Source organism: Sparus aurata, chromosome 10 (assembly GCF_900880675.1).
Source record: "Sparus aurata chromosome 10, fSpaAur1.1, whole genome shotgun sequence".
Taxonomy (NCBI): domain Eukaryota; kingdom Metazoa; phylum Chordata; class Actinopteri; order Spariformes; family Sparidae; genus Sparus; species Sparus aurata.
Window position 1 is genome coordinate 21690544 of NC_044196.1, and position 25176 is coordinate 21715719.

The following is a 25176-nucleotide window of genomic DNA, read 5'->3' on the forward strand; positions in this document are numbered from 1 at the left end:
ACCTCTACCGACTTCATTTACTGTTGGGTAAGCCTTAATCTGTGACAGTGCAACATATATTTATATATTTTAAATGTCAAAAATGTCAATCAGCAAAGAATCCACAAGTGGCCCCTGAAATCTTGTCTGTGGCCCCTGACTGCAAGTTCTTCAAAGCTGTACCTATTTACTTCCACATTGTCTTGTGTGTTTAATTTGAACCGATCATAATCATTCAACTCGAAAGTTGCAATAATTCAGATCACCATACTCGAGCTTGTGGGGTCAACTTTGCGATGTGGACTTCAGCATCTCTTCGATATGACTTGTTCCGTCTTCAGAAACGACACTTTTGTTATTTTACCTCGTGTTCAGAGCTTTATTACAGAATATTTTGACATAAATACATTTTGAAACAGTCCTGCCATGTACAACATGTGATCAGTTTTTACCAGGGAATAATGAAATATTCAAGAAAACAATATTAATCGATACTTCCAGTCTCTCCTCATGAGGAATTTATAATAATAATAATGATGATTTGGGGGCAAAAAGGGATAACCAGAGGACACCTGATTAACGGGCAACCTGTATTCATTAGAACTCTGGACCTCTATTCCCTGGTGCAGCAGAATATGATAATGAGGATGATAAAGGTAATGATGATAACTCTGCTAAAAGGGTTGATGGTGTTGACGATCCTTGTCGTTTCCTCTCCGAGATGTCACGGTGGGTTGTAGTTCAGTTTACTGACGAGAGAAGACAGAGGGTTTTTGTCAGTTCAAGCGCACACACTGAAAATAGCTGGCCCCTGTGATCACTGAGCCAGACACCAGCACCGCGTCTCGCCGGCTTTGTTTAAGATCAAACCCAGCGTAGTTTTATCATTTAATCTCTCAATTTGTGATGGAGTTCATGCGTACCAACCAACACCGTTTCAACCAAGTCATAAATGATGTCTTGATTTTAACACCTAGCCGTTTGTAGGTGTAGAGTCCTCAAAAAGCCTTTGGGGTGGCACATCAGTTAACATTCAGGACAGTTTGGAGGGTGAGGAGGAGCAATTATGATTCAAATTAATTGTTTTGCTTAGTCAGATGTGTCATAACTTATGTCAACACAACAGCGTTATAGCAAAGCAGATAAAGTCACTCACACCAACGTTTTAATACTGGTGAAAGGGTTAGATAACTGTTACTATGCAGTGAGATGAATAAAATCCAGCACGCTGTTGGTTAACTAAATTGTACTAACGAACTATATTAGTAAAAGAGTTGCACCGACAATCTGTATCATTTAAGAGTTGTCCTTATCCTGTTGATAGAGGTGATTGAAATAAGCAGTAGCTCCATGTTCTGAAGAGTTAATACATTGGAGAGAAAAGCCAGGGTATGAAAGAAATCACAGCTTCATTCTTTATTGATGCCAAGGTTAGAGATAACACAGGGTCTGCACAGAGAATGACTGCTGTAGGGAGAGGCCAGGGTTACATGAGATTGTAAGATGATGTACATGTTGTTCTGTTATTTGCTTGCACGCACAATGATGTCCTTGAGAGAATAAAAAGTAACATTTAGAAGCACTAGTTTAGACAAAAGGTCAGAGCTGCCAAAAGAACATGAATTATGAGATGAGCTCAAGACAAGCGAGTGATGAGGAAGTAAGTCAGTAGAGGGAGGTTTTCTCAACAGGGCGCTGTCTCTCGGGATTGGACCAGGCGAGGGGCAAGGGGCTGGGACCAGCTCAGAGCACCTATAAGGGAGAGCCAAGTTTAAACCATGGTCACTCCTCACCTTTTTGACCAATGAGAAAATATGCACTTGCTACTGTGAAAATCTATATGAAGTGTTGCAATGCAATAATTCTTCGTCCCTTCCTGGGCGACCGGTTGCAGAGTAAAAACAATCCGCTGACTGTGCTGGTTAAACAGAGAAAGTCAATTGAGACAATTCTAAAATAAATGGTAAAAAGTACGTCGTAGTTTGTCTTCTCTCAAATTAAAGAACACGCCTGGCATAACTGTTTGAATAACACTGACTTATTTGTAGCAGTTTTAAAGCATAGGCTATCATTATGTCTTTTTCTTACACTACAAGTACAGAACCATTCTATTACCTTATATTGTAGTTGATGGTTTCACCACTCGATGTCACTGTTGACTTTTGAATTAGCTGTAGATGAAGGTTGTGTTCCGTTGTAAGTTTGTATGTTGTCCTAGTGTACGTGCTATTTTGCAGTCGGTTTGTAATTAACTGCCTATTTTCAAACATCGACACAGCTTTAGTACCAAACTAACCAGTTTCAAGGTGTTGTTGAGTGCGGACTGACCACCTTAACTAAAACGGACAGAATGTCATTTCTGCCACCAGGGGGCCTCTCATTAAACCTCTCAGCGTGGTTTTACTTTTTGGATAATAAGTAGATGTGTTTTCTTTCAGGTTTATCAGCCGGACAGCAGCAGCGATCTGCGGGGGTGGCCTTCACGACCTGAGGTCAAACGGACAGACGCGCACCCTCGGTGCCTGTCACTGCTTGCTAGCTTACGGTTAATTACGGAGAACCCTCATTCTGGTCACCAGCACAGACACACATACTATGTTTTCAGACACACAGCTGTACTTTGAAAGGTGCAACGAAGCAGGACCATAGCAGTGTGGCTTTGGGGTGCAATTTTCTAATGAAAAGCTATGTGTATGTGTCGTCATGGCACGTAGATTTACAGCCGCCCTTCTCCATGCTTTGTCCTGTGTGCATTGCTTTGTAGCTACAATACAGCTGTACTCTCTGGAAAATCCCCTGCCATGTATGCCACCCACATCATTTTTGCCTTTAGTTTATACAGTTGACTATGCCTATGGCATGCCTGACCCTTCGGTCTGCTCTGGCCTCACCTCTTTGCTACCGCAGGTACCGCAGATGCATCCAAACAGTCCATTGACCATCTGGATGAGACAGAGGACGAGCTCCACACATGCTGCCACTAGCAGAGTGGAGAACAGCCCTACGTTGAATTCCACCACATTTTCTGGTATTATGCACACATCCCACGTTGTCCTGTCACCCAGGTAGCTCCCAGTACTGAAAATGTTGAAAATGAGAAGCGTAGTCATTTTTAGATCATTTCTTATTCCAAAGTGTTGTTTTATAGATGCTGCTCACATAACACTTTCAAGTTAAAAAATTTAATATATGATACCTGTCCATAAAGACAGTCTGTACCTGTTAGCAAAAGGCATCCCCCATTCTGGCAAGAAGTTATTTGGATCTTTCCAGAGGCACATTGGCCCGTTAGCAAGGCCCAGCGCAGCAATGCACAGACTGTACAAGGCCCCCACCACACCAGCTGCTGCAAAACCAATGGACAGGAACATCTGCAGGCAAAACACACACACAGAGACCTCGACAATGTAACCGACAAACTTTTTGGAGATAATTTGACATTTTTCATGCGGAGTCTAGCTCAACTATGTACCAAGAGGCCATCTCAACAACTGGTTCGGAAATGCCACAAACCGCTAAGAGTTCAAACCTCAAAGAGTCTCCGACGTTCTCTCTTTTAAGTGTTTTTATTTATTATGTGACTTGCTTTTCTTCAATCCTTGCATTTTTACCGTTTGAAACCTAATAAAAACTTGACTTTGACCCTATAATTATCGTTCATGCTAACCATTTCCAAAGACTCGCAGAGAAAGTGGTTTACATTCATTTCACTGTAGTAGGAAAATCAAATTGCAGGGATGCTTGAATTATGTAATCACATCTGAACTTATTCCTCTGATCACAAGAAAAGCCTTTTTGGACACAGCCATTGGGGGTCCCCAGAGTCAGGACCTTTCTAGCACTGACTGCATTAAAACTGATGCAACTTTGTAATCTTAATATCTATTCTGAAATATTTAAGAATAGTGATTAGTTTTCTAAACACACCGAGGAAATATTAAACTTCACGGGTAATAGTTTGCCTGACAGAACTCTTTCATCCACATAGTATTTCAGTCACAAGATACTGTAGATACTGTCAGTATCAATGTTTTTTTTTTTAAGCTGTCTAATTACAATATTAAGTTGTTCTTAGATGGTGTCCATATACTATGCGTACTTACCCCACAGCGGTTGGCACAGCACTTGTTAGCACTGGTTAGATGAATGTGTATCGCGGGAATGAGGACCTGATGACACAGAGAAAAAAAAGGGTAATTTACTTTATAAAATATAATTTTTTTGATCTCCCAACCAAACATTTTTGAGTGAACGTCATACAGCTAGTTGCCTGCCATCGATTTAGTTCACGCATGCTCAATTATGCATCGTATCCTGAGCTACGGGCGAGGATTTAAAGAGAACAAACATTTTACGGTAGAAAGAGCAGAAATGAATGCAAAGTCAATGAGGTCAAAGAAAGTCTGACACAAATGGATCAATGTGGAGTGAGGTGAACGGGACCGAATTATGAGGTAACCCAGCACCTTATATTTCAATAAACTTAGGGAACTAGCCAAAGACAAATTAGAAAGGAATTTACCAGATCAGTTTTAACGTTTTTTAAAGCCTTCATGTTATTCACACTAAATTGAATCTCATGTAATGTACTCACCATGATGCCTCCCCCTATGACGCCTCCCATATATTTGACTTCTTCAGTGATCCGTGGCAGACCATCCCTGTCTTGTGCAGCATACTGTGTGTCAAGGCCGGGAAAGAAGAGAACGAGGTTGCAGATCATCGACAAAGCAGCCAGGACATAGAGGGGGATGGCGATTAACTTTGAGCACGCTCCGGTACACATGATGTCTTTGGATTGAAGAAAAAAAAAGGCGCAGTTCAAAAACAGTAAAAAAAAAAAGTCAGTTCTCCGCCAACCCCCAAAAATATTCAGACAATCCCCACGTTTACTGTCAACGTCTTCGTACGAAACGCCTAGGCAAAAAATTGAAAAACACAATGATTGTCAGCTATCGCACGTCAGGTGCAGCTTCATGCAGTAGATGTCTGAGAATGGGAAAGGAAGAACTGTTTAAATACAAGGAGGTATATTGGGGGTATTGGAGGGTGGAGTGTAGAAAGGCAGAGCTACAACAGATAAGGATGCCTGATTATCACCCCATTTATGACTCGGAACTTATCGTCATCTGTGTGTGGGTGCAGGTGTTTCCATTCCATGAACGCCATAAAAGCCAGGGCAGTTCTGTTTTTTGAGCTTACAGCACATCCTCTTATTAAATACAAAGAAGTTAATCACAATTTACGGAAATAGTTTTTCTAACAGTGTTACAGGCTTTTTACTTATTAGCAGAAAATTATAAACAATATTGAAGCTTATGTCACGAATACTTAAAGTTGATTTGAGGTGTGTTGAGACTTCAAATGTGAGTTGACATATAATATAAGCAACATCGACAAGCAACGAAGGACGTTGTCTGCACACTGGACTAAAGTGAATAGTAATAAATGGCACTTCATTGTCCACAGTCATACATGTAGAACAATTAAGACATCCAGAGGGGATTATTTTACTGCTGCTGTTATCAGCTGTGTGCTGTTATCATAAATCCAGGTCCGCCCCACCCAGTACCAGCCTCTGTGACTCTTCTAACAGTCAATTAATGATTTCCCTTTAACCTTAACATGAATTATCTTTTATCACGTCACAACCAAAGAACACTAAAATAAAAAAAAAATGTGTGCGTGTGTGTTATGATGATCTGATTACCTAACCATGGAGCTACACGAGTGAGTGCGCTTGTGGAAATGGACTCCAGACTGAGTGCAGAGTCAAAACGATCCTGAACACCTAACCGCGTTATCGTGCGTCGCCATGGTTTCAGCATTTTCCATTTAAGGTCGTTTGCCTTGCCCAGGTGACGCGACTAACGTTTTTATCGGGATGCTCCCAGAAACCAGTAACGCAGCTAATTCAGAATGAGGTTGAAGGTCAGCCGGGAGACACTAGCTGGCTGGAGAAAGATCACAGAGGACAGTCACATCTTTGACCAGAGACTAGAGTTACAATCTTCCCTTCGTGTACAGCCACTTGCTACTGTATGACTGAAGTAACATACTTTGATCATGTAATGCAGCTAAACCATCTCCATGGCAACTGCACAAACTCCACTGACTTATTATTTAGTCACACCATCATGAATAGAACTTTATACAATAGAAAAGGGTATATTAAATAATAATTACCAGCCTCTGGCACATGTAACAACCTCATTTTTGCCTATTTGTCATCAAAGGTGTAGCACTCCTAATCATGGATCACAGAACACCACCCAATCTGAATTACAGGGCATATTGGACCTCCATGCTGTACAAAAGTAATGTTAAGATCAGGCAGATGTTCCTGCCTGTTACTTGAATTCTAAATCCAGAGAGACAATTCAGAAAGACAGTCAGCCCTTCTGTGGTGCTAATGTTGAGTAGTGGATAGTTCACCACTATGCGCCACTCTGCATGATTTTTGGATTTCTTGCCCAATAAGACATGATATCATCGTTGTTTGGAATGCCGCAGATGATGTACACCTGACACTTTAGACAGTGTTAGACAGGTGTGGCAAATCAGTGCAGGTTTTAGCATTAGCTCAACTTTAACTGAACTTTTATTTAGCTCAGTTACGCAGAGAGAATCGGATGTCAGATGCAATCCAAAACCAAAAACACTTGAAATGTTTGCTGTTGCTGCCGTACAGCAAGGGATCATCTGTGAAACTCAACGCTACTACTCCTTTGGATTCACAGCGGACGAAACGACAGATGTTAATGCATGTTGGCAGTTCTCATGCTGTTTGCAATTTGACGATACACATTTGACGGCACTGAATGTGTTTCTGGGAATTTGAAGTGCATGTGACAAAAAGGACATTTCCCTCTGTTTAGACTTACCATTCGAAAGGCCACAAGGATATTGTTTTGGCGGTGCATCAAACACATCTTGACATTTAAATAAGATAAGATAAATTAAGATAAGATGTTCCTTTATTGATCCCCCTTGGGAGAAATTCACAGGTAACACAGGAGTACAGAGGGAAATAGGTAGCAGCACAAGAGTGAGTCTCAAAAAGTAGAGACACTGTTAAAGAGATATCGGAAAACAAATAAAATAACAATTTGAATAAAAGTTAGTCTGAACCCCCCAAGCGCTTTGAGGCATGTATTTGGATGAGTCTGTGGCTCAGCTCGGCTTGGAGAGGCTGAGATGGATATGTCATGAGGGGGAATGTTGTCAAAGCGAAACTTGAGAGTGTCCATGCACCATTTATGTCTGCCACAGTAACCGGGTTATGTAACACATGGGACATAGAAGCAACAAGCTGCTGCTGACTATCTATCTATCTATCTATCTATCTATCTATCTATCTATCTATCTATCTGGTCTTTGTGGTCGGGACCAGAGGTGTCGGTGGACGTGGCTAACACTTCCACTTCTGTTTTGTCGAGCCGTTGTTTCTGCTAATCTGTACAAATCAAATGTTTTGTCTGTGGTGTCGATGCTGTTTGTGTCTCTTCTGTATGGTTTTAAGTAACAGTTCTGAATTGTATAAAATTGTTGTGTACGATATTGTATTGTATTGCAATCAAAGTTCCGTTCCGTTCCGTTCCGTTTTCTTTCCGCTTATCCATGAGGGTTGCGGGATGTTGCCACTTTTTTTTCCCCCCTAAGGGGTTGCGGGGCTTACTGGGGCCAAATCCAGTCTTACTCTATGGGCGTAGGCCAGGGTACACCCTGGACGAGTCGCCAGCTCATCGCAGGACCCTTACTGATGGCAGTGGCTGCCTTTCACAAGGTGCCAACTGCACATCAGGAGCAACTTCGGGGTTCAGTATCTTGCTCAAGGATACTTCGACTTGTAGCTCAGTCCCGCCCTGGGGAGCTGGGATTCGAACCAGTGATCTTCTGATCACCAGTCAACCAGCTCGACTGGATATGACATGCATACAGTCGTGGTCAAACGTTTTTTAACCTGGCAGATTTGGTCACATTTTCAGAAGACTTATAATTAATGAATCATCGAATCAAACTTAATGAGTGTTTTTTGTGACACAGTATGATGTCTTCCTCTCATTCCATCACAGAAAAATGGGTGCTGTAGAATCATTGGGACCGCAAAATTGCCATGATACACATGTTCTTTACAAGTGTATTTAAACTTTTGACCATGTCCGTTTACACCCACACAATTCGATAAATAACGTGTATATTAAATACACTACGATACTGTTGATCATGCCTATTCATATTGCTGCACCATACAGTCCAGGTCGTGTCCATCCATCCATCTATGATTCTGTTGGTCTATCGCAGTGGACACCACTGAAACAGGGATTGCGTCAGACCTGACTTGAACTATGTTCATAGGAAAATAAAACGGTCTGCACTTTTGTACCACCGCCATTTATCTCGTGGTGCAGTCAAGTATCCCAGTGATATTTATATTACATCACCGTAGAGAACTTTTGACCGCCAATCAAAGTTTTCCGTCTCGCCAAAAAAACCTTATTAACGTATCAGTCATACTGTTACATAATATGTTTTGGCTGTCATTGTGGAAACACTTCATCTTGCTGAACTCTGAAAGGACCTTTTTTAGAGAAAGGTGTACAAAATATAGAGAAGAGCTTTGCAGATGTTGTCTCCTGTTACTTGAGATTTCAGAAAGTCCAGGTGTTTCCAGTGTTATTTTTGTATAATATGGTGGTCCAAAATGCTCAGTATTTCACACTGGGTTGTGCAGGGTAGCGCCGATTAGATGTTTTTTTTTAATTGTTTTCATATTTTGAAAATCTGTTTGAGACCCATGGTTAATTTTATACCAAGAAGCTAGACCTTCAATAAGTTAATAAGCAATATCGAGACGGTTAATTATTAGTTGTTATACATAATTATTACTCTTTTATTCTGCGTGAAGTTCAGTTCATGACCTTGGACATAGTGGTGTGATTAAATAACTCATAGTTCGTATCAGAGCGTGAGCTGCAGGGCTGTCCATAGGAAAGCATCCTAGTGGAGTATCTTCAAGTTAAATGTCCAATGTTAAAATGCATTGCTGAAGATTAAACTACCCAACAGTAGCCCATACAAAGCAATTAGAATGAGCTGGATCTTTAACATCTATATTATTATTTTAGTATTTTCACAGTGAGGTGTTAGTACTTCATTTAAGTCAATGATCTGAATACCTCCTCCACCACCGATTGGTCTGGGCAACAGTGTGAGTACGAGGAGACCACAAGTACTCCACAGATCACTAGAAAAAAAATGGCCCGGAGCAATGGGAACACAAGCTTCAGGGCCCCTTGTGGTAGTGACCAGTGGTCCATATGGTGACCACTAAGGCTGCTCATAGGCCATAGTATAGGGAGGTAGAGAGAAACAGGCTACAAGCAAATAATGAAATGGCATTCAATCCATTCGTCCGTATCTTGCAATTCAAACAGTTTTATTGGCATGTACAAAAATCGTTTTTTTGCCAAAGCAGGAGTTACCGATACAGAATAAATTACATAAAGGTGTGTCACATATGCATGTATGCCATAGTGGTGCAGGACATAGTTTGATTGCTATGAATTGCTGTACAAAACAATTTTATACAGTTCATTACTGTTACCCATTATCATACAGATAACAGACAGACAGACAGATCCATCAACCATCCACCCAGTCTGTGGGCCTACAACAATAACAGTATAATGTAGGCCTACTCGACAACGTAGACAAAAAAAATGACGTGCAGTGCTTATTTGTCCCGATTGACAAAAAATAAAAAAAATAAAAAAAAATAAAAACACATTACTAGTAGTAATTGCTAGATAAAACAAATTAAGTCCAGAACAGGCCATGGGCCACTCTGCTCCGGACCATAAGGACCACCGCTCCAACCAAAATCGGAACAGAAATCTTTTTTGTTTTGACGCGGTTAGAAAGTAAATTTGTCCAGATCATGTGGGTGATTCTGTGCATTCTCTTCATGTCTGTGATGTATCCTATAGATACAGACATTAAAACTGTAGTGAAACACTAATAGGATGTCAATATGACTGTCCACATGTTGTTTTCAGGTTTTTTTTTGGCCGAGAGCGACGTGAGTGCCACGATACCAATAGGTGGGATTCCGGATCTCTAGATGAGATGACGCTGCAGCCTCACTTGACACGAGTGTGTGTGGTGGAATGTCTTGGTTTTTTTTTTTTATTTCAGACACACAGTTGGTATGAGTCTGGCCTGCTTTTCCAGGACATGGGCGCGGTTGTCGGCTGAAGTAGACCTAAAAATAACCTCTGCCATCAAACCCATACCAGTTTTTCTCTTTCTCTGTTTTTGTCTGGAAAGCTAGCTATCCGATAACTGTGAGCTGCTCTGGGCTGGTAGGTTGAACTAACTCTTCTTTCTCTAACTGAAGCTGACTCAGAATTGATATTATGGGACTTTGCAAAGATTTAATGATGATTTAATGAAATTATACTCCTCATTTGAGCTGCTCACTCCATGTTTACTGGAAGCGGCGGTCCCCTCAATTCGAACAGAAAACGCTGAAGAGACTGAAGCTCCGGAAAAATGGATGCTCCTAACTCAGGATATCATTAAGAGTTTTGCAAACAAGTTTAATGTCTTCTTGGTGTGTTTTGATCATGCATATGCTCTGCTGACTTTCTACTGTTTTGCTGGTGCTTCATGTTGGCACAAGGGACACACAAGGGCAACACTTGTACACTGGCAATGTGAAAAGAGTTTATTGCCAATTATCAGTGGGTTTCCTTGCATATAAAAGACACAAGAGTTGGTGTAAATGTGGTATTTAAGAGCTCATAGTAACCATTTATCCCACTGCGGTGCTGTGTCCAGGGGATGCAGGGTTAGTCGTTCCTATAGTTTCCAAAAACAGTATGGGAAGGCAGCGCATTTAGCTATCAGGCTTCTCTTCTGTGGAACCATCATGCAGTTGGGAGGCAGACACCCTCTGTACATCCAAGGGTAGGCTTAAAACCTTTTTTTTTTTTAAGTTTACACCCTTAGCTATGCTTCCATAGGCTCAGAATAGTAGGGGACTCCCCACGATACACTGGACATCCCTATTGAAAAATTATAAGCCTACTTATATTTTAGGAAGCAGAAAGCACTGTGTGTAATTTTACATTTAAATAGACAGCTAAAATCACAGTACTTCATTATCAGGTTTCACTTTAAAGACCATTTATTGACATGATTTCATAATACCTGATCATACCTTATGATGAGTTGAGTTTTTCCAGCAACAGAGGAGCTGCTCTTTTATATGCGGATGTGTTTGTAAGATGACACAGTATACACTTTGGGAACAAGTGAAGCTCTCAGTGCTCGAGTTGTAAACGTCCACCTCTAGACAGTAATCCAGTGCTGATTTCCAGGGTTGGTTCTTCAGTTCCTGAGGACTCTAAACGGGAGACCGTGTCCGGGTATGATGACATCCGCGGTGCGTAGCGCCTCCTGCCGGCTGACCTCCTGTACTGCAGTGTTCATACTCAGATCCTTCCAGCTGTCCTCGTCTGAGCAGCGCTCAAATAAGTCCCCCGCAACGAGCACTGTGCCTGCTGAGGTTCCCTTCACCTGGACACTGACGTCTTGTCCCATGTGGCCTGGACTTGGAACAACAGATACCTGAGGGAGAGAGGCAGATAGAGAGTGACTGACACTGTCAGACCTCAAGGGAAAACCAGGATAACAACACATAAAGCCACCAAGCTCCATTAACTGCTTTTTAAAAAAATCTCTCTCCCTCTGTCATGTTAAAAGACCTTTTTTTCAAGCACCTGTTGAAGTTGAATAGGGGCAGTTTTTCCCCCCTTCTCTATGTTTGGTTTAAACCCTTTTTGTAATTTATTGGGGTACCTTGATACCATCCATAATTTCTGACAATGGAAACGGTGAGTTGATCTACCTATTGCTATCTCGAGATCTATCTAGTGCATGCACGTGCAAAGGTGTCAGCTGCTCTTCAGGGGGTTTCGGGGTTCAGTGTCTTGCTCAAGGACACAGCTGGGGATTCAAAACCAGCGACCTTCCTATTAGTTGACCCGCTCTATCTCCTGAGCTAGCAGCCGTGGCTTGCATAGTCTTTGTTTCCTCCAATAGCAACATTATCTGCCTTCTTCATCAGCAACAGCCCCGATTCCGTTGTCATGACAGCATGTGAGGAGGCTGGTTGTTAATTATGTAGCCGTTCATGTGCACTGAACGAAGTCAACATACAGGTGGACTTGGTTGACTCTTGACCATCTTTCTTCCTGATCGTGGCAGTGACACAACCGTACAGTGCACTTATTGTTACAAAAAACTGTTTGCACATTTCATCTTTGGACGTGTTACTGCTTTGCAATGGCTCCAAGTGACTCTCTCCTGGCTTGTTCAAATCAATAATGTCATCAATCAATCAATCATCAATACTGAGTCCCTCAGCTTTTCCCATTGTAGTGTTTGTGACTGAGTCTAATGGGTGAATCAAACAAGCCCTATTAAAATGGGCCTAGAAAAGTCATCAAACCAGTATCAGTCAGAATCAGATGGGAAAGTGTCTTTGAGTATCATAAAAGCCCAATGTAAACCATATGTATCATCATCATCATTAGCTAGCCGAAAGGTGCGTTCAGGCTCGCCCTTCTCTACACAGTGAGACACGGCTACATCTAAAATTCCTAGTGTTTGTTGTGTGGATACGACACATGTGAAATGACAGATGCTTACATGCTCGTCAATTGTGTAAGCTTGTCCCTCTGCCATCCTGTTGGGACGATACGTGTCCCCCTCGCTGATGTCATACCCCACAACTATCACCGCAGTTGGGAAAAGACTCAGATTTCCGACGTGGTCCGAGTGTCCGTGAGTGCACACGACCAAGTGGACGTCCCCCGGTTCGAGACCCCTGTCTTTCAGTGTCGCTTTGAGAAAGTCTCGGTCCCACGGTCCCCCGGTGTCCACCAAGATAATCTTGGGTCCCGTTATGAGCGTGATGGTCCCGTCAGCCCTGAACGTCCCGTCGGGCTGTGGGATACAGTATCCGACTTTGAGGACAGACACGGAGTACGGCACGCCGGAGAAGTCCAATTCAGACTGTGTTAGAGGGACTGTTCGAAATGGACCCTGGACTTCTTTGCCGTCTGTCTCCATCACGCGAGGAAAGTTCACATGGAGTGTCAGTGGTAGTCATGGAAGTTCAGTTCCACTGTTCAGTCCAAGCCATCGTTACTTTTAGTTGCATACTGCCACCTAGTGCATGGGAGGGTAGCCTGCAGTGAGACTGAAAACAAGTCATGACATACAATTTGAAAAGTTTGCTTTACTTGGAATAGTCAGGAAACCGATGACCTCAGAATTACCAGATAAAGAAGATTTTAAAGAATAGAATAAAGTGATCACTCTACGTTGAATGGTAATTCTTAGGTCATTGGTTCCCTTGATTTTTTTTTAAGTCACTGTGATTTTATAGTATACTCTTCTGGACCCAGGATCTTGACAAGCATCTTCTCCTGGAAGAAACAAATCATCACACAGAAAACAAAAAATGTGTTGTCCAAACTGCAGTTGAGAAGAAATTCCTGTTCGCCCGCTTCTTTGACGAACATTCTTGATAACTTTTTTTAGGTTTTCAGTTTGATCTGTCACTCGATGTGATTTCGGCAACTCGGTCTGGTAACGCCTCATATCGGCCGACACTGAACTTGCACAGACGTGAGATCGGTGAGGCGGTACTAAATGCATCACGGTCGCCCCCCCTTGTGGCCCAGTTGATGAAAAACGCGTGCTAAAGTGCCCTCTTGGTAGCCAAAACGCGTGCTAAACTGCCCTCTTGGATGGAAAAAACACACTAAACTGCCCCCTTGGCTGGTTAAAACATGATAAACTGCCCTCTTGGTTGGCAAAAACGTGTGCTAATGTGCCCTCTTGGGAGGAAAAAACACTTGCTAAAGGTCCCACCTGGTTGGCAAAATACAACTGCCCTCTTGGGTGGCAAAAACGCGTGCTAATGTGCCCTCTTGGGAGGCAAAAATGTGTGCTTAAGTGCCCTCTTGGGAGGAGAAAACATTTGCTAAAGTGCCTTCTTGGGAGGCAAAAACGCATGCTAAAATGCCCTCTTCGGAGGCAAAAAAACACATGCTAAAGTGCCCTCTTGGGAGGCAAAAACACGTGTTAAAGTGCCCTCCTGGTTGGCAAAACACACCAAACTGCCCTCTTGGGTGAAACAAACACTAAACTGCCCTCTTGGCTGGTTAAATCATGATAAACTGTCCACTTGGGTGGCAAAAGGGCGTCTTTAAGTGCCCTCCTCATTGGCAAAACACAAGACACACTGTCCTCTTAGGTGAAATTAAAACACTTAATTGCTCTCTTGGGTGGTTAAAACAAGTTTAAGCACACTCCTTGGGTGGTATGAACGCGTGCTTAAGTGCCCTCGTGGTTGGTAAAACACAAGTGCTCTCTGCCATTGCGCTGCCATTGGATGGAGAATATTGATTCCAATTAAGGCATGCAAGCTTTCCCAGAGTCATTTTATGGTCTCAACAAGTTAAACCCTGTTTATGTTCAATACACTTTGTATGGCCATTAGCACATATTTTCTGTTTTTTTTAAATTTATTTATTTATTTATTTTTTGCAAACGGCCGATGGGCTAATAAACTTTCTAGATTTTATTTTCAATTTACAATTTAGGCTAGGTCAGTTAGATTCATTGTATTAAGTATATTATGGAATAAATTGATAGCAGCTAGATAGATGGTAACTTAAGTTTTAAGAACACATTCCCGTTGTTAAAATAAGTCCATTCCATCCATTTAAGTATTCAGTTTTAGACACACTCTCTCTCAAATGGTCACATGTCAGTGGGGACTTAATACTGACTGAGGTGCAACCCGGCATCCTACTGCTGTGTGAGGTAGTAGCTAATACAGCAAGCTGTGTATTAAGTTACCAATGTTGCATCACTAAATACTAGTGTATGTAGCCTGGAAGTGCTATTATTAGGTAGAGATGCCTATCACATGTTTAAGCCTATGCTGAGGAGCTAGCCTAGCTAAGTCTTGCGGGAATAGCTTTTTAAAGCTTTTTTATTCTATTTTAATTTTTAAAAATGCTTTTCTTTAAAATGCCTTTTTAAGTGCACAGCTCAGTTGAAAACATATACAGTGGCTTGCAAAAGTATTCACCCCCCTTGAACTTTTCCACATTTTGTCACGTTACAACCACAAACTTAATTGTATATTAATGAGATTTCATGTGATAGACCAACATAAAGTGGTGCATAATTGTGAAGTGGAAGGAAAATGATACAAGGTTTTCAAACATTTTTAAAAATAGAAAACTGAAAAGTGTGGTGTGCAAAAGTATTCACCCCACTTTACTCTGATACACTTAAATAAAATCCAGTGCAACCAATTGCCTTCAGAAGTCACCCAATTTAGTAAATGGAGTCCACCTGTGTGTAATCTAATCTCAGTGTAAATACAGCTGATCTGTGAAGGCCTCAGAGGTTTGCTAGAGAACATTGTTGAACAAACAGCATCATCAAGCCCAACCAGACAGGTCAGGGATAAAGTTGTGGAGAAGTTTAATAAAGCATGGTTAGGATATGGAAAAATATCCTAAGCTTTGAACATCTCACAGAGCACTGTTCAATCCATTGGATGGGAAGATGGATGGAGCCAAATACAGGACAATCTTGGAAGAAAACCTGTTAGAGTCTGCAAAAGACTTGAGACTGGGGCAGAGGTTCACCTTCCAACAGGACAACGAGCCTAAACATATAGCCAGAGCTACAATGGAATGGTTTAGATCAAAGAATATTCATGTGTTAGAATGGTCCCAGTCAAAGTCCAGACCTAAATCCAAGTGAGAATCACTGGCAAGACTTGAAAATTGCTGTTCACAGACACTCTCCATCCAGTCAGACTAAACTTGAGCTATTTTGCAAGAAGGAATGAGCAAATATTTCAGTCTCTATATGTGCATCGCTGGTAGAGACTTACCCCGAAAGACTTGCAGCTGTCATTGCAGGGAAAGGTGGTTCTACAAAGTGTTGACTCAGGGGGGTGAATACTTTTGCACACCAAACTTTTGTTTTTTATTTTAAAAAAATGTTTAAAAACCATGTATCATTTTCCTTCCACTTCACAGTTATGCACCATTTTGTGTTGGTCTATCACATAAAACCCCATTAAAATACATTTACATTTGTGGTTGTAACATGACAAAATGTGGAAAAGTTCAAGGGGGGTGAATACTTTTGCAAGCCACTGTATGTCCATGCTTCATCATAGTTTGTTTCTTTTGAGGTGTCAAATAAATATTTTAAATGTGTATTGTTCCCTGTGTTTTTATCACAGAGCCCTATTGGGTGAAGAAAACACACTAAACTCCAGAAGTTTTTTTTTTTTTTTATCTATATTGAGCCAGAACTATATCTCACATAACCAGTTTGGATTCTCTGGTGCTAATTTGGTGTTAAAATGCACTAGAATACAGGAAATGGCATCTACTTAATTGAAAATGTTCTGGGGGAGGACCCTGAGACCCCCCAGGGTTTTATTTCCTTAATACATCAATGTCTCTGTGTGTTCTTCACATGCCAATGTTGAATCTACACAGTTCTTGTGGATGCTGATCCTAACTACAAATTAACTTGAGTAGTCTGTCTAGTTAGTCTGTTTTAAGGCTATATAATGTGCCATTTGTATAACATATAAACATGTCTAAAGTGCCCTCGGCAACACACAGAAATTAGTGCCCTCTTCAGTGGTGAGAACGTGCTGTTTGTGCCCTTTTTTTTCTTTTTGCCCCTGCCCTTCAAAAAGTCTGTGCACGCCACTGGTCAGAGGGGAATGATGAGAGGCCACTAGGAGCTGGAGTGGCAGGAGTCAGTTGATTACAGGAGGGGGCAGCAGAGTGAAGGCAATGAGAGTGGCAGCACACAATCCAACTCACTGTTCTAGAATCAATCAATCAATCGAAGCTTTATTGTCATTTTGTTGTACCAAAAAAGCAGCACAACAAAAATGAAATTACGTTTCTCCAGGATCAATTACAGAAGACAATAAATAATACACAGTATATAAATATAAAGATTTAAAACTAAATCTATGACTATGGCTCATGAAGTGCATCAGTATGCATGCTCCAGATCAGCAGTTCATCAATCTAACAGCTTGTGGAAGGAAGCTGTTGATAAGTCTGTTAGTTCAGCCTTTATGACTCCAGAACCGTTTTCCTGATGGGAGCAGTTTAAAGAATGTGTGGAGAGGGTGGCAGGCGTGTCCCTGACGATGGTCAGTGCTCTGCTGCTGCAGCGGCTTTGGAAGAGTTCATGGACAGAGGGGAGGGAAACTCCAATGACCCTCTCAGCTCCTCTCACTATTTAATATATGTGTAACCGTGTAGATTATTATGTGTTTATTATTTTAATTATTATAAATTTTATGTTATTACCCTTAGCATTATTTGTATTATATTACATAACGAGGGCTTGGAGCCAGAGGGGCGTAAGTGGCTTTTGACAAACTTTACAGGAGAGACAAAACAAAATTTTGACCACACTTCAATCAACTGTATTATTAACCCTTAAACCACAACATTGCAACCATAGACATACTTACATGAATGAGTATTTAAGTAATAAACTTATGGCATATTAACACAATGAACATGTTCTAAAACATTTTAAAATAAAAAAAATATGGCAAAAACGTCAGATACGCCTTTTTGGCACCAAACATTTCGAAGTCTTCTATGGACATATTGGGCGTATCTGCTGAACAATGCAGTAAATAATTGGTCAAAAGGGGAATTGATTGAATAATTAACACTTGAATAAGTCATTCATTGTCATTTAACTAATTCATTTTTTTTAAATTTTTTTTTTTCTCATTTCACTTTTCCATTCTGGGCATCTGCCCAACAGTACAGACTGTAATAAAAGTAACTGAACTTGCTAAATTTATGGTAATTGGCAATTCATGAGTTATTCAATTATTTCATTACATTCATTCATTTTTTTCAAATACTGTATACAATAGACAGTTCTCTCATGTTTGTCTACTCCACTAAACTCCTGTTTAGTCCACCGTCAGAGCATTGTAGAACTCTGCGAGGAATACTCCCATTGCTGCACAGGGGTGAGATCTTTAATGGATTGGATTTATATGGCGCTTTTCTAGACACTCAAAGCGCCACACATTCACACACAGTCATACTGGTGGTGGTAAACTACGATAGTAGCCACAGCTGCCCTGGGGCAGACTGACGGAAGCGTGGCTGCCATTCGGACCTACAGCCCCTCCGACCACTACCTCAAACTTACAGCAGTCAGACACATTCACACAAGGCAAGGTGGGTGAAGTGTCTTACCCAAGGACACAATGACCATGGCACAGTCGGCAGGGCCAGGGATCGAACCACTGACCCTCCAAACATAGGCCGACCCGCTCTACCACCTAAGCCACGGTCGCCCAGATCTTTCGTCTTTATTGCACTGATCCCAGGAGGACTTTCATACATTGAGCTTGGTTTGGACACAGAGTGGGTGCTTCTGGTGCCCCTGGTTGCCTGCTTTGCCACCTTCAGTTCACGGAAGGTTGGGTCCGTGAAACCATACTTGAAGAAGATTGGTTTGGGTTCTTCTTTTGTGTAGTGAAACCATTAAACTTCTGCCAATGCACTATTTGTCCCTCCTCATCTTTGGCTTTGTTTTTGAGTACGTGATTGGAGAAAGACTTGAAGTCCAGGAAGTCCTTGTGACCAAGTTCATGTATGGTGTATGGGTTGGTCTTTCTTGCCACTCTCACAAGGGTGTAGTAGCCATCAGGGGAGTAGATTGAAACCTTTCTCCTCACAGTTTCCACTGCAGCATGCACGCTGTAAAGCTCCATCTGGCTATGACCAGACTCCATGTACTTATGGTCAATAGTGGAGAGGGGCAATGTGCTGACTGCATGCAGGCACATTGTGCTAAAGGCAGCATTTCTATTCTGTCCACCACATATATCTGAATAAAGAACTGAATGTTTGACTTCAGAATTCAGTTGTGAAAGGTACGAGTAAACACAAGTGCTGATCTCTGATGATCCTCGGACGCCTTCCCGCTCATGCCACATGTAACACTCAACATCTTTACTGCCCATTTCATATACAGTGAGGTTATAGGTACTTAACTTGCGTGTTCTCAACATAGGGTTCATCAGTTTGTTTCATAATATTCATCAAAATCTTTTCTGCCTCAGACAGTTCCATGTCTGCAGTTAGTGTTGTAGTACTCGAGTCCGGTCTTGGACTCGAGACCGGTCTCGAGACCATTTTTGGCTTACTCGGTCTCGTCTCGGTCTCGAAAGCAAAAATACTCGGTCTTGACTCGGTCTCGAAAGCAAAAATACTCGGTCTTGACTCGGTCTCGTCCTTCATTGGAAGGAGGGGGACTCGTAATTTTAGACCGAGACCATGAATCTGAAGGACACACTAAACTCACTATCCATGCGTCCCAGGGACGCACCTCATTTTTCCCATGAAAAACGATACGTTGAGAACATTAAACAACTCGTGTTTAATCACAGTAACTGGCAAAAAAAACCTTGATGTTAGCAGACCGGACAAGCGCTGTTTCAACCCTCTGCGCATCTACTCGGCGCAAACGTGATCCCCTGTACAAAGTATCGCGTCACCGCTGATTTCATTTCAACCAGGGACGTCGCACCCGTGGGGGATGTGTGTGTTTTAACACCAACACTTTTCCCGGTGAGAGATTTCAACATCCACACTTTTCCCTGCAGTTCTGCACAAACGCCTTACTGCGGCCGGAGTCACTTTCTCCGGTCGCTCTGTGTCTGCGCACGCTGCAGCTGCCTCCTCTCCTCCTCCCTCTCCTGTTGCTGCTTCAAACATGACACCGGCTTTGGGACTGACCGGCTGATGATTGGCTGTTCTGCCTTAAGTCCCGCCTCTCTTGTTATGTTAGATTTATTGTTCAGCTCGTGCTGATGAGGCGGGATCTACCGTAAAATACCAAATAATATCCGGGCGTGAATTTGTCTCAACCACTTAACAGACCAGGCGTTTATTTGGGACAGGCGTTTAATTCCCTCCTCACAAAAATCCGGGATGAAAATGTCACAAACTACTCGAGCTTCTCTGTGAATTCTCTGGAAACGGAGAGCAACCAAAAACAATGTCTGTAACGTTCTCTGATGATTATAAACGTTGATTATTCCTGATACGTTCAGTAAACAGGTCGACACCAAACCACATGATGTGTTTTATAATGTTTTTATGTGTTTACAGCTGCTAATGTATGTAACGCTGTTACTGTGATGACATATGACAGTTAAATATTTATTCTGTCTATAATAACCACATCCTGACATGTAACTGTGATTTTTGATAATCTAAGTACTAATAATAACAATCATGACAAAAAATTGACAAAGACTGCAGATCAAGATAAGAAGCTGCAACTGGCAGTGAGCAGCTCTCTTTTCTATTAGCAGTGAAGTGATGTAGTCCATGACAGAACATTATAGAATATGATAATGTATAAAATAACATTTAATGGTAAAAAAAAAAAAAGTACAGTTGCAGTAGATTCTAAATATTATATTATATTATAATTAAACGAACCAAGACAGATGTCACATCTACATGTCAGGGTGTGGTTATTATAGACACAGATTTAATATTTAAGTGTCATTTATCATCACCCCCCGACCCAAAATTGTTTTAAAAAAACACCACCACATCCATCCCCCGCACTTTTGAAAAGCTTGCTACACCTCTGATTTCAACAATTAAAAATGCGAACTTCATAGTAAATAAACCCACATTTCCACTGCTCGATGCTGTGCTCATTCGTGTCGATTATGTTTTAACATTTAGGGGACGTGCTGTAATGAAATAAATAAAACATAATCCTGTGGTGGGGCATTGAATGGCAGCCGCAATTTTGCCCAAATGGCGTCTGCGCATACATCGCGCTTCCAATGAGATCCAGTTTTTTCTCGAGTAAGCAGGAAAAGGAGAACGCAAAAATGATAAAACCTATTGCAGGTCAGCAGACTATTTGAATTTTAGGAATTTATTTTGGTGCTATTTATGTTGCTAAACAAATGCTGTTTGATTTGAATGTCATGTGTCATGCCACTGTGACAGTTGTTTTGCAATAAACTTTTCAGATTTGGAATTTTATTTGTTTAATTTCAGATACATTTTGAACATACATGAATATATCCGTTTGTTATAACCATATCATACGACCATCAAAGGAGTTTAACACTCAATACAATTTAAGAAATAGAATAATATAAGAAAGAAATACATTTTTTTAACTGGGGAGTCGGGACCCATTGAATTTCCCAGGGACCCAGTCAACTCACCACCTGTGGGTCCCGGGTACTCACTACATTGAAAACCTATCAACATCACTGCAAATATTCGTATTTTAATATACATTTTTTAAAAAATCATAACATTGGCTGGTGTGAAAATATATTCCATGGTGCTACGCTGCGCAGCAACGATTTTGAAAGATATTGATACAATGTTTGCCCAAACGTCACACAGCAGTTAACGTTAAGCTTCTGGAGTGGGTTGAACAGTGAACTAGCAAAGAAAAAAAATCTGCTCTTTTTGATCGGTCTCGATGCGGTCTCGACTCCTTAAAGACTCAGTCTCGACTTGGTCTTGCCACCTCAAAGACTCGGTCTTGACTCGGTCTCGGCTGCATTTAAAAACCTATGGTCTCGGTCTCGACTCGGTCTCGACCCTTTAAAGACTCGGTCTTGACTCGGTCTCGGCTGCATTTAAAAACCTATGGTCTCGGTCTCGACTCGGTCTCGACCCTTTAAAGACTCGGTCTTGACTCGGTCTCGGCTGCATTTAAAAACCTATGGTCTCGGTCTCGACTCGGTCTCGACCCTTTAAAGACTCGGTCTTGACTCGAACTCGACATACGCGGTCTCGTTCCCATCACTATCTGCAGTTGTGTCAGCCATTTTGAATGCTGTTTAAGGGCACCAATTACACTTACGCCCGTCTGGCTCTGAACAAACATATGGGTCCTACATGTATTTTTCTGAGCCAGAAGGGCGTAAGTCTTCTGGCTCCAAACATTACTCACACTTTTGTGTTAGGTCTTCATTGTTTTGTTGCTTTATTCAATACAGTTTGATCTCAGATAGGTCTTTTTGGCACCACTGGATAGAGCTCATCGAGACCTTTATTTTGATATATAGAACTCATATTCGCCCAAAATGCCACTTACGCCCCTCTGGCTCCAAGCCCTCGATAATGTCATTGGGTTTATTTTGTGTTTAAATGATGAGGTATTATTAATTTAATTAATTATTTAATTTAGTCTATAATATTTTATTATCACCCTCAGTGTTTCCCTTCAGAGATGTTTTGAAGAGAGAGAGAAAGTATGAGTAGTATGATGTCGTTTCCGCTTGCCCTTGTTTTGGTGGGGACGGATAATACAGACACTCCAGAGAGAGTTCTAGCTCTGCCCTCGTGTGCGTTGCCTCGTCGTTGTACCTGACCTGTAAGTGAAGTGAAATAAAGTCTTCCTGTCCTGCCATAACGGTGCCTTTTTATTGAAGAAGTATTTACACCGTTGAAACCCGCAACACCCACGGTCCTGGCATGCTTACCCATCCAGAAACCAGGGTTACATATGTAATTCTCTGCAGGTCTTTTTTGTTCGACATACTGCAGCTGGAGTACCATGTCGAGAAACAATACGTCAGAACACTCTCCACCACACCACTGTAGAAAGTCCTGAGGATGCTGGTGGGGAGAGAGGCTTGTTTCAGCTTCCTCAGGAAATACAGTCTCTGCTGGGCCTGTTTCATGAGCCCTGAGGTGTTTTTATTGCAGCTTAGGTCCTGCAACATCTGCACTCCGAGGAACTTGATGTTCTCTACTCTCTCCACTGTGCGGCCACTGATGCTGCGAGGAGCGTGCTCGGGCTGTGTCCTCCGGAAGTCTATGATCATTATTTTCTCTGCACCAACCCTCTAGGTGTTTAACTTCTTCTCTGTACATTGATTCTTCATTTCTATGAATTAGTCCCACCACTGTGGTGTCATCCGTGAACTTGATGATCTGGTTCCCCTCGTGTCTGGATGCACAGTCATGTGTTAGCAGTGTAAACAACAAAGGACTTAGCCCACAGCCTTGAGGAGATCCTGTGCTCAGCTTGATGGAGTTGGAAGTGTTATTTCCGACACAGACAATCTGAGGTCTCTCCGTCAGAAAGTCCTGGATCCAGAGGCATGTGGCGGTGTTCAGGCCATGTAGGAGGAGTTTCTCCATTTGTTTCTGGGGGGTGATGGTATTCAATGCTGAGCTGAAATCAATGTACAGGATTCTGACGTAGGTCTCTTTCTGATCCAGATGAGTGAGGTACTGAGTGCAACGTGGTGGATATTGCATCCTCTGTTGAGCGGTTGGGACGATAAGCAAACTGCCATGGGTCATGTGATGCAGGGAGGCTGGCTGTGATGTGGGGTTTGACAAGCCGCTCGAAACACTTCATCACAATTGGTGTCAGTGCGACGGGGCGGTAGTCGCTCAGACAGGATACAACTGATTTCTTTGCTGCTGGTATTATAGTGGATGTTTAGAAGCATCTGGGGACGTTGGCCTGACTGAGGGAGATGTTGAAGATGTCAGTCAGGACATCTGCTAGCTCACCAGCGCAGGTTCTGAGCACATGTCCCGGGATGTTATCTGGGCCTCCCCCTTTCCGTGGATTGACCCTGGTCAGGGTCCTGCGTGTGTCAGCTGTGTTGATGGTGAGGGCTGGCCGGTAGATGGTGGAGAGGGAACAGCTCTCCCTCTGGTTGTCGGGTTTGGTGATTCAAAGCGCGCAAAGAAGTTGTTGAGCCTGTCAGGAAGAGAAGCAACATCATCGTTGATCTCCTGTCTGGACTTGTAATCTGTCAGAGCCTGGACTCCCTGCCACATCCGTCTGGTTGTTTCCTGTGTCACAGAGGTGTCCCTGGATTTGATTTGATTTGAACTTGACCAGTCGAGATGGGGGTTATGCAGTTTTAACCAAGAGAGACCCTGGACCAGTGGAGAGTGAGGTGAGCGGATAGCAGTTTTAATTATTATAATCACTGCCATTTTTATTATTACTTACATAATTAGACTATAGTTGTTTCTCAGCAGTTAGTATTTCTAATATTCATATTTCAATTATTGTAGTTGTTGTTATTGTTGTGTCTTCTGTACATCCTCATTCCCGGCTCTCTCCAGAGGTGACGGGGTCGTCGGGCCAAAGTTTCCTAACCAATTGTCAGCTCTCAAATCTTTTCGCAATTGGAGGATATGGATGACTGCAGTACTTGAGTTTCTGTGTCAGTCGGGCAAAGTAAAAGTTCAGCACCTGAAACAGAATAAGAGAAGAAGATGATGAGCAGTAATGAAGGAGTTTGGTTTGCCAGTCTGCCCACTTGACCTTGTGAACAGTATAAAGTACACATCGAAGAAGACAGAAGCCTCAACATTGAGGTGTACAGTAAAACCTACACACAAGGTTCAAGACTTGCTGTTACTTGCTCATCACCCACTGGAGCACGAGCTGGGGGTCATCAGAACCGTAATCCACCGGGCTGAGACCGCATCCACAAAGACAGAGGGGAAGGAGAAGGAACAGAACCACATCAGTGGAGCACTTAAAACCTGTGGCTACCCAGACTGGACCTTTGTCAAAACCAAAGATCCAGGGCAGACAGAGTGGAGGAGACGAAAAAACCTAAAAACATCATCAATCCCTATGTCGCAGGAACGTCTGAGAATCTCAGGAGGATCTTTGATAAACATCGTATCCCGGTTCACTTCAAACCTACTAACACGCTGAGGTAAAGCAGAATAATGTAGTTTATGCTTTTCAATGCAGCCAGGACTGCACAGATTTGTACACTGGGGAGACAAATCAACCTCTCCATAAACAAATGGCACAGCACAGGAGGGCCAACTCCTCAGGTCAAGACTCTGCTGTCCACTCACATCTGAAAGAGACAAATCATTCCTTTGAGGACAGCAATGTAAACATCTTGGCCAGAGAAGGCGGATGGTTTGAAAGAGGAGTAAAATAATCCATCTACGTCTAACTGGAACGACCATCTTTGAACAGTGGAGGATTGACCTGAGTGCCAGGATTCAGTCGTGCTCTGGTGCTGTTTTA

At 42.2% G+C, this 25176-nt stretch overlaps 2 protein-coding genes across 3 annotated transcripts; both read right to left on the reverse strand.

The window, feature by feature from the left end:
• Positions 1-334: 334 nt before the first annotated feature.
• Positions 335-5001, reverse strand: tm4sf21b (transmembrane 4 L six family member 21b). Of its 2 annotated transcripts, none has more exons than XM_030429774.1 (5): positions 4574-5001; positions 4083-4148; positions 3199-3350; positions 2871-3057; positions 335-728 (listed from the first exon to the last, which is right to left on the reverse strand). In XM_030429774.1, the coding sequence occupies exons 1-5, from the start codon at positions 4763-4765 to the stop codon at positions 726-728; spliced, it is 600 nt and encodes a 199-aa protein (XP_030285634.1). In that variant the 5' UTR covers positions 4766-5001; the 3' UTR covers positions 335-725. The 2 variants fall into 2 exon arrangements, with proteins under 2 accessions (XP_030285634.1, XP_030285633.1); XM_030429773.1 differs by lacking the exon at positions 335-728 and adding an exon at positions 1370-1731.
• Positions 5002-9397: 4396 nt separating this feature from the next.
• Positions 9398-13187, reverse strand: mblac1 (metallo-beta-lactamase domain containing 1). Its single transcript, XM_030429767.1, has 2 exons — positions 12697-13187; positions 9398-11613 (listed from the first exon to the last, which is right to left on the reverse strand). The coding sequence occupies exons 1-2, from the start codon at positions 13117-13119 to the stop codon at positions 11374-11376; spliced, it is 663 nt and encodes a 220-aa protein (XP_030285627.1). The 5' UTR covers positions 13120-13187; the 3' UTR covers positions 9398-11373.
• Between the last annotated feature and the right edge of the window lie 11989 nt (positions 13188-25176).